Genomic DNA, 9,998 nt, shown 5'->3' with positions numbered 1-9,998 from the left:
TAGTTAGACTGGTTTGGGCACCAGGTAAATGGTGTTGAGGCCATAGGGTGAGCTGACCCTGTAGAGAGGCCATGTGCTTGGACAGATTTCAGAACATCTTCACAGCCATGGCACAGAGCCTGGTCCCTTCATCCGTTCGTTCACTCACATCCAATTCGGCACATGGCCCAGCACTCACAGGGTGCACAGAGCAGACATCCAGCAGGGTCACTAAGCTGGGGGACCAGGGCTGAGAGAGGGCAGGCTTCAGGAGGTGGCCTCCTCACTTTCCTGGTGTTTTGTCCCGACTTCTGGGACCGGCCGCAAGAAAGGAAGGCGGGAGGCAGAAAGGCTGAGCAAGCAGAGTTTATTGCTCCTGAGCAGCAGCTGAGACGGAGCCCCTAGAGTGGGGTCCGCAGCTACTGCCAACTCTATAAGGGGGAAGGGTCTCATATAGATTCTAAACTCAGATTCCAAAGGATGACTCACTGCTGTGTCCCTTGATGGAAGGCCCAGTTCGTTATCACCTTCTTCTAGTCCCAGTTAATTTATCACCCTTGGATGCAAGGCCCAGCTTATTACCGCCCTTATCTAGACCCATCAGTAAATCCCCCGCACTTGGTCACTCCCAACATCTGGGTGGCCAGCACCCGTTTTTCTGATGACTGTCCTTGAGTAGGGAAACTGTGAAAGATACCAGGCTTCCCACAGTTGTACTTGATGGGAGGGGATTTAGGCAATGAGATACTTTGAAAGCCAGCGGGTGACAAAAACTCACACTGTACAAGGTCTGGAGATGTTTTTCTTGTGCCTGTGAAAGCCTTTTATTATTATTATAGTTCATTTTTACATCATTTTGTGCCTTTTTCCATCTCAGTTATAATCCTCGTGGACTTCCCATCACCAATTCACCTGTGTGCCATCACCATAATACCCTGTACTCCCCCCCCCATTTTTGATCCCATTCCCCACTCTACCCCCATAAAATGTATATATACATTTATGGTATATAGTTGGTCATTATTATTATCCCCCCCCCCATCCTTAATGCTCCTGCTGAGTAAAACCATCCGGTATTTTTCTTTTTCTTTCTGAAAGCTTTTTTTTTTTTTTAAGCCATGGGGATACAAGGAAAGAATGACTCCAGCTTCATGATGAAGGAACATTTAGTCATTTTTTTCCTTTTGTGTTTCCCAGTCACACCTAGTGAGGAAGCTTTATCTAAATCCTGCAAGGAGATGGAGACTGGGGGGGTGGGGGGGTGGGAAGTCTGTATGTTGCAGAATGACGGGAAGCTGGCAGGTGTCTGTGAGTGTGTGTGTGAGTGTGAAGGTACATGTGTGGGGGAGGAGAAGGGAGCCACAGTCACCCCAGGCCCTTACATTCCTCAGGCTAATTCTGTGTCTAAGACTATGACAAGAAACCTGCTCTTCTGACCTTGTTTCCAGCAACAGCTCACCAGGACAGAGTCCCTCAGGCACTTGCCATTCTTAAAGCCAAATCAGTCTTTTAAGAAAAAAAAAAAATTAAACCTATATACTACAGACATGCTAATTTTAGAAGGAATTCCCTGTGAATGTGAAGGAGGCTCAGGACACCCACCGTCCAGCCCTGGCTGGGCCACACTCTTCTCTGCACACTCAGCTTTCCCTTCTCTGGGTTCCTTTGCTTATCTCTGTCCTTTCCTCTTGCCTTTCCAGGCCCTGGCTAAATCCTACTTCCTCCAGGAAGCCTTTAGCAGGATTGCTTAATTTAGAGTGCAAAAAGTACAGGACACCCCGTTACAACTGAATTTGAGATAAACATACAGACCAGCATTATTACCTGAAATTTAGACTTCACTGGGTGTGTGTGCTGTTTTACCCGGCAGCCCTATTCCTGACCCAAACTTAATCATTCCCACTCCCCGCCCTCCCCTCGGCCACTTCTCCAGTTCTCCAGAGCAGCATTTGAATAGCAAAGTTTCTTCCCAAATCGGGAGCAGCTGCCCACCAGGCCTTTTTTCCCTGGTGGCTCTGGTATTGTGCCTGGACTGTGCTGTATTTCTGCCTCCTTGTCACTGCAGTTCGCTGCCGCTCGCTCCAGGCTCCACTGCTCAGTGTTGTTTGTTTTGTTTTGTTTTGTTTTAATTGTTGTTTGTTTCCATTGGGTACAACCTGTATTTTATTTTTTATTAATTTTAGATGTTCTCCTACACTGTTCATGTTTGCACAGCCCTTGATTTCTCCCCTGAGGTGTAATCCCTGTAAATGTCCCTCCACTCCACCACCTGTGCGCCATCACCACCCTGTTTTGCTCCCCACTTCCCCTCACCCCCAACTGCCCCTCCCGCTTTAACTGTCCCATCTGTAGTTGTCTACAAAATTTGTCCATTTTTGGCCCTTTGTTCTGTTTCCCTATATTCATCTTGTAAGTGATATCATCTGATATTTTTCTCTCCTTCTGATTGATTTCACCTACTGCTCAGTGTTTTAACACTTATGGCATCCCCATCTTGGCCTGGGGTCGATCCTGAAGTGATGCTGTGTGTCATCTTTATAAAGGAAACATCCACGTGGGTCAGAGCCTTTCTCTTGCTGACCCATTCATGACTGGCCTGTTCAGACCTCAACAGAGAGTTTGCTTTTAGTTAAACCACCCAGAGTGATGAATAATTAGAGAGCATTTTGCTGCAAAAGCTCTTGCATATGGCTCTTTGAAGCCTGTGACGCATTTTCCTCATCTCATGTTCCACTTCCCCACAGCATCCTGGAAGGAAGAAAACTCAGGGATTTAGGCAGTTAGGAGGAGAAAAAGCTTGGGGAGTGAAGTTGTGCTTGATCCTGAGTAAGTGCTATACAACTGCTTAATTAACTGACTAGTGAAAAAAAAAAAAAAGATGGAGCTTAAAAGGATAAGATCTTGAAGCATACACGAATTTTTAAGTCACTCAGGTACCACCAAGTGAAAAGATGACCCCATGAAATCAAGGAGGGAGCCACAGCCAGTTTGTACATCATCAGTGTCAAGATTTTATCGTCAGAAGAAATAAAAATCACATTGTAATTGGTGCCAAGCCCAGCTTCATCTCACCTCCATAAACATGGGGAAGTCCCTTCTCCCCAAATGTAAGAGGAAGCAGTGGCCAAATGGTCTGTGAATGCCCAGCCATAGCCCCCTGTCTAGAATGTAAGCCTGGGAAGTGACCCTGTTTCCTCAATGGCTGAGACAGGCCTCAAAGTCTCCGGGAACTAAGGGGAAGTCACCACAGGGGCCACTGGGTGCTTCTTGATTTCAGAACTGTGCTTTGCAAAAAAAGTACACTTTTAAAAATATAAGTGACTGACATACTAAATTCTGTGCTTTATGGAGGCAATAGAATCATGGTCTTAAAGATAATTTAAGTATGTAGGGAAATGTTTATTCTACAGTAAGGAAGAAAATTCACTAACACAATTTGTGTATGTGTGTGTGTGTGTGTGTGTGCGTGCGTGCGTGCGTGCGTGCGTGTACTTAGAGGACTGTTTAATCACTTTTCACAGAAGCTTCCTTCATGCCAACCTTTGTTTTGGGGGCGGGGGTGGGGGAAACTTCTACAACAGATATACTTTTCTCTTGAGGTGTGGACAAAACTATAAAGTGATACTTATTTTTACTTTGGGGGAGGGTAGAGAGAGACCTTAGTTACAAAGATTTGGATTAATTGTACTCCTTAGGCACATCACCACGCTGATGAAATTCAAACTTAAAAAAGGAAATCCTGCCTACCATGTCCACTAGAAGGCGCTCTTCTTCAGTTTTAGACAGCCAGGACACAGATTTAGATAGGAGGTGTTAAGGCTTCCTTTCAATTTAATTGACTTTTAGGCCTCTTATGTGCTTTCTTGGTTTTAAGGACATTTTTTTTTAGAACCTCTTTAGATTTACAGAAAAGCTGCAAAGGTTGTATGACGTCCCTGTATATCTTGGCCCAGTGTTCCTTAATATTAACATGACACATGGCCTTGCTACCTTGTCAAAACTGAATGATTAACATTGGGACATTGCTATTAACTAAACAAGACTTTATTTGGATTTCATCAATTTTTCTATTAATGTTGCTGTTGTTTTTCAATACCATTTTGTGTCAGAACAGCGTGCTACATTGCATTTAGTAATTTTTTTTTCCCACAAAAACACTCACTGTGGTTATCATAGACCACAGTTTCTATTTTTCCTGAGCAACTGCATTTTGTAAAAGAAGTGAAGGTTAGCTTTTACTCCTTCATCTCCATTTTTATTTCTATATATTTGTAAAAGTTACTTAAGTTTTCCAACCCCTACATTATCATCTACATTTCTGACTTTCGTAGGTATGTGTGGAACCATCAGGTTTAGTAATCTTGTTTCTTCTCCTAATTCACCCTTTTTCCATTATGTTCCCTCCTACAATATGCCAGTGAAGAATGAATGCTATGATATTATCACTAGGTATGATAATGAGGTTTTGCAGAAAACTTTTTTAAAATGTCCTAATTTGGCCCTCCCTGGTGGCGCAGCGGGTAAAAGCACTGCACTGAGAAGCTAAAGCCACTTCTGCATGAGTTCGATTCCCGCCCCGGAGGTGACCACATGGCGTGGCAGACCTCTCCTGACCCGCCCGCTGCTCCCCTCAGCAGTGTACTTCTTGATCTGCCTGTTCTGTTCCCCACTCTGTCTCTGGTGAAGCCTCTCATGGCCCCTGAGCCTCTGGCGTGTACCCCAGTTCTGTATGTACAAATAAATAAATCTTTAAAAGAAAAATGTCCTAATCTATGAGATACTGGCATTTTCATAGATGAAATTACTTTAAAATACTTTGGCAAATAAAAACAATTGGGGAGCAAGAGCAGCTAAATAGGATGTGTCCATTAGCATCCATTATTCTTTTACTTTGTATATGACTGAAAAATATATAATTAAGTTTCTTAAAATGGAAATTTAAAAGAATTGAATAGTAAGCTTTGTTTTAATGGAATAGAAACCCCAAATCCTGTGGGATGTCCAGATCGACAGCTATTCAGCTTAACAGCGACAGATCAGTATAACAGACATTTGCAGATTCAGACTTGGATGTCAGAAACAATCTCCCAGGACCGCATGAGGTGCTGGAGGAGAGAGTGGACCGTGGTGCCGCCCTTCAAAACCCTGACTCAGACATATTTGAGGCTTGGAGAAACACCAACTGTGCAGTAAAGGCTGATTAAAATTGAATGTTGGCTGGTACCAAATAGACCGTTTTTTCAAGGTGGAGATTTTATTTGCATTTCTCTTTCTTCATTTTATGGGTTTATGTTGACTCATCTCAGCCATGTGGTTAATAAGTGGTGGAAGATTTATTATGATACTTAATAACAATAAGTTTTAATAATAGTAATTTTTAAATCTATATAGATTATAATTTTCCTAAGGACCTACAGACCTTCATAATTATCACAATTATCCTATTGAGCATTTAACTAAATTGTAGCCGCGAGCAGCACCTGCCTTTCTGCTTGCTGAAGTCTGCTTTTCTCTTCCCCCAGACCAGCTGAGGGCCTGCCCTGGCTCTCACAGCAGACGGGGGACTAGCACTGAGCTCTGCTCTGCTTTGTGATGGTGGCAAAATCAAGCCAACACTTTTTTCTGTCTCTTTTTATTCTGCAGCAGAAGTATTGGGAAGCCCTAAACTCGGAACAGGTATGGACAGTCATGCTTTCTCTGTTCCCAAAGGGACTTCCTGTGGCTTGGCTTCACTTCCTGTTTTTGTAAGACCTCCTTGGATAGCTGGGTTCAGGCTAACCTGAACTTTTTTCCTTTAGGAAAAAAGTGCATGTAAAAACTGAGAGGCAAGTATGAGAATCGGAATTTTCTGGGCTCTCCTGAAGCTTTCCTAAGTCATCAGGAGGCACTGGAAGGTGTGTGACCCCAGGGAAAAACATGGTTTGGAATATGAACTTGTTTTGTGCCCAAGCAGAATAATTTCCAGCTACTAATAGTGGTGCTGGAAGTGTGTGCAGTGGCTGTTGGGGCTAACACTCCCCCACATTATTATCTCGAGACCTAGGCCAGCTGGCTGTCTTGCCATGCCACCCTCGCCTCCAGGAGTTAGGCAAGCACATGTTTCCTGACATTGCCTGTGCCTGCCATCTCCCAGGGCTGTGCTAATGAAGAGCAGATCACATGTTGCTCGTTTTCCTTATGTCTGGATTATAGCCGTGTTTTTATTACTAAAGTGAAATTTTAAAACACACCCTGGGAATTCAGCAAGAATAACTTTCACAAAGCCTCTTCAGGTGCCAGCGCAGTGGTTCTGAAGCATAAGGGGTGCTGAGAATCACCTTGGGAGATTTTAACATGTCAAACTGTGGGTTTGACAAAGAGGCAATAGGGTGGCTAGCATCCTCCATTTTGATAAGTAGCTGGGGTGGGTCAGGTATGGTTAATCCAGAGCACACTCCAAGAACTATGGTTCTAGAATGCAGCCTCAGCTTGAAAACATTAGTCAAAAAGCACATGTATGTATCATCAGAGTAGAAAGGAGGGGTCTCCCTGGTGGTACAAGGGTTTAAGTCTTAGCACTAAGACTTTATCGCCAGCCACTGCATCAAGAGTCCAATCCCTGGCTGGGGAGGTGACCCATTTGCCCCAGCAGATGTCTCCTGCCTCACCCACTGCTCCCCTCAGCAGAGTATTCAGTAAATCCACCTATTCTGCTCCCCACTCTGTCTCTGGTGAATCCTCTCACCCCCTGTACCTCTGGCCTACACTTCAATTCTTATATACATAAATAAATAATTTTAAAAAAAAGGGCCCTTCCACCAGTGGGCAAGTGTGTCTTGGAGGCTGAAGGGCCATAGAGCTCATTTTTTGTGATCATCGATAGTGAATTTGGTCAGAGGCGCCCTGCAGCCACTAACAAGCACTGCAAATGGCCGGCAGAGCCCCTAACAGAAACAAGGGGTTGAGTTATAGCAACTTAATCAGCTTGGTGCCCAGTGGGTGGGATTACTGGGAATGAGGTGGTATTTTTAATATGCTGCTCTTCTAAATCACCAAGTAGGAGAACTCAGTTCAGTTATTATCAGTGGATCACTAACCGGACTTTTTCTTTCTGTTCAAAACAAAGCTACAATTTGTGCTTTATCACTAATTCAGTGTGGGCATTATTTGTTTGCAGCTCAGGGAGCCCTAACGACTTTATGTGGAACTGATCTCTGTGATTCAGCTTGACTATAGCAGCTGGTGACTATAGCATGCTCTCTTTTTCTTGGAGAGCATGTCTGTGCCTGGCTGTTTTCTTGCCTTATCTAAATAGATTCACCAAGGGGCAAACATCCTACAGGACCTTTGCTTTGTTGTTTCCTGGTCTTTCAGTATGACTCAGAATCATTAGTCACAAGAACTCCGAAATGAAATAGACTGTATGATCTTGTTGCTGATGTAGCATCCCATCTTACGCATAGAGAAACCAAAACTTAAAGAGGAAGCAAGTTAGTGGCAGAAGGAAGACTTGAACCTAGGGCCCTCCCTGGTGGGGCAACAAGTTAAAGCACAGCACTATAAAGCTAACCCATAGCCACTGCAGCACAAGTTCAATCTCCAGCCAGGGAGGTGGCCCACTGAGGAATCCTCTCACCCCTCACACCTCTGGCCTGTACGCTAATTTTGTATACATAAATCAATCTTCAAAAAAAAAGACTTGAACCTATTCATACCTGCCTCTGTGGCTGGACTCATTAAGCATTCCCATGCTCTAGGCCAGTGCAAAGTTCTTTCTCATCCATCATATTTGAAAAATAGAACTTTGCAAGTAGCTTCATCAGTGCTCATGTTTCCACTTATTTTTTTAAGATTTATTTACTTATGCACACAAGAACTGGGGTACAAGCCAGAGGTGTTGCGAATGAGAGGATTCACCAGTGACAGTGGGAAGCAGAACAGGCAGATGTACTGAAATGCACTGCTGAGGGGAGCAGGAAGCAGGGCAAGAGAGGTCTGCTGCACCATGTGGGTCACCACCCTGGCTCGGGATCGAACTCATGCTATAGAGGCTGCAGACAGTGCTGCACTTTAACCTGTGGTGCCACCAGGGAGGGGCCTCTACTCATTTCTTTTTAACCTTTCACTCCTATCTCTGCTAGTTTCAACCCCCATACTTACTGAGTCAAAATAATTAAATAATCACTAGCAGTGATCACCACTCCAAATGATGCTTTGTTTTTTTTTTTGACAAGTCTACTGAACCTAAGGTTGAAGAGGAAACACCATGCCAAGGGCAAGGGCAGACTGGCATTCTGCTTTAAAGCACTCATCATCTACCTGAGAGACAAGGTGCAGGAAGGGAAGGGCTGTCCACACTCAGCTGAGAGTGAGTGGTATAGGCAGCATGGCGGGGGTGGGGGGTGTCTGTGAGAGCTCAATGAGCAAAAGCAGTTAAGAGGAGACATCTGGGCCCTCCCTGGTGGTGCAGCGGGTTAAAGCACAGCACTAAGAAGCTAAAGCCACTTCCGCATGAGTTCGATCCCTGCCTGCCTCGGAGGTGACCACATGGCGTGGCAGACCTCTCCTGACCTGCTCGCTGCTCCCCTCAGCAGTGTACTTCGTCTTTCTGCCTGTTCTGCTCCCCACTCTGTCTCTGGTGAAGCCTCTCGCTGCCCCTGAGCCTCTGGCCTGTACCCCAGTTCTGTATGCACAAAATAAATAAATCTTTAAAAAAAAAAAAAAAAAGTAGACATCTGCTCTTTCCGCCCTCTTTCCATGCCACCATAATGGTGCGCGTGACTATCCTGGCCGATGCCCTCAGGAGCATCAAGAATGATGAAAAGAGAGGCAAACGCCAGGTTCTCATTAGACCGTGCTCCAAAGTTCTCATCCAATTTCTAACTGTGATGATGAAACATGGTTACATTGGTGAACTTGAAAGCATTAATGATCACAGTGCTGGGAAAATTGTTGTGAACCTCATGGGCAGGTTAAACAAGTGTGGCGTGATCAGCCCCAGATTTGATGTGCACCTCAGAGATCTAGAAAAATGTCAGAATAATCTGCTTCCATCCCGTCAGTTTGATTTCATTGTACTGACAACCTCTGCAGGCATCATGGACCATGAAGAAGCAAGACAAAAACACACAGGGGTTCCAGGATATCCTAGGTGCCCAAGATAAAAGGAACATGACTTAGCCTCACTAGAGAACTTGGTGAAAATTGGGGGAAGGGTGGGAAATTTCAGCAGTGGGGCTGTTCAGAGTAGCTGTCCATTAATTCATTGATTTAGTTAGATTTGCCCCACCAGGTTTTAAAAATCACAGGCCTGGTTAATCTGTCATTACTTGTTTCTCCTTTTCTGTGTGTGGCTGGGTCATGTGAACCAGGTTGGGAGCTGTCTGGGGTGAGGGAATGTAAGAATGGAAAGGTCTTTTCCTTCAAGATACCATTTGTGTCTTTTCTCAACAGTGGGACTGTGAAGATGTAAATCTTGAAATGAACAAAGCAACATAGAGATACTCAGATCCCAGGTGCAGAGGTTCTCCATGAGGTCAGTGGACTTGACCTCCAATGAGTAATGCCTTCTGGAGCCAGCCCATCAACTTAAAGCCCAAGGTCAAGCATTTGTCAAGGACTGAGCAGGGATCAACCTGCAGTGACACCATGTCAGAAATTTAAGTCTCTGCAGAGGCTGCCCATGAGAGTGAGAAACTACAAGTTGTCACTGAGTTTGGCTGGTCTGCGTCATGCCTCAAAATGTAACTAAGACTTTGCATTGTGTGGACAAACATGGACATGCCAAGTTGGTCCAGAGATTAAAAGTCCACATACCACTCTTGGTTTATAAAACAAACTTTCACTCAAAGAATATTGGACCCTCTTTTCCTTCTACCTATTGATTCAGCCATAGTCTGAATATCTGCTAGTCCCAGGAATAGGCTCATTAACTAAGAGCTAATGTGTCTGGCTATCAGTAGAGCTCTGTTTTGCAAGACCTGGCTAAGCCCATGAAATTAGACTGGTGGGCCCACATACAGGGAGTCTGGGACACACTC

At 44.6% G+C, this 9,998-nt stretch overlaps 1 protein-coding gene across 6 annotated transcripts in view; it reads left to right on the top strand.

Annotated features, from left to right (window-relative positions):
* TMEM44 (transmembrane protein 44) overlaps positions 1 to 9,794 on the top strand; it is a 30,054-nt gene extending 20,260 nt beyond the window's left edge. For 3 of the 6 annotated variants that reach the window (XM_012729676.1, XM_012729671.1, XM_012729656.1), the window contains 2 exons: positions 5,623 to 5,655; positions 8,193 to 8,448. In XM_012729676.1, the coding sequence (XP_012585130.1) occupies positions 5,623 to 5,655; positions 8,193 to 8,261 (102 nt within the window). In that variant the 3' untranslated portion in view covers positions 8,262 to 8,448. Of the gene's footprint in view, positions 1 to 5,622; positions 5,656 to 8,192; positions 8,449 to 9,411 lie in introns of those variants that run through there. The other 3 variants (XM_012729686.1, XM_012729661.1, XM_012729666.1) reach the window with 2 other exon arrangements.
* Positions 9,795 to 9,998: the final 204 nt, after the last annotated feature.

The sequence above is a fragment of the Condylura cristata genome, unplaced genomic scaffold (assembly GCF_000260355.1).
Source record: "Condylura cristata isolate star-nosed mole 26May11 unplaced genomic scaffold, ConCri1.0 scaffold00003, whole genome shotgun sequence".
Classification (NCBI taxonomy): domain Eukaryota; kingdom Metazoa; phylum Chordata; class Mammalia; order Eulipotyphla; family Talpidae; genus Condylura; species Condylura cristata.
Note: the sequence above shows the minus strand (reverse complement) of the source record. Positions and strands in the feature narration are given on the sequence as shown.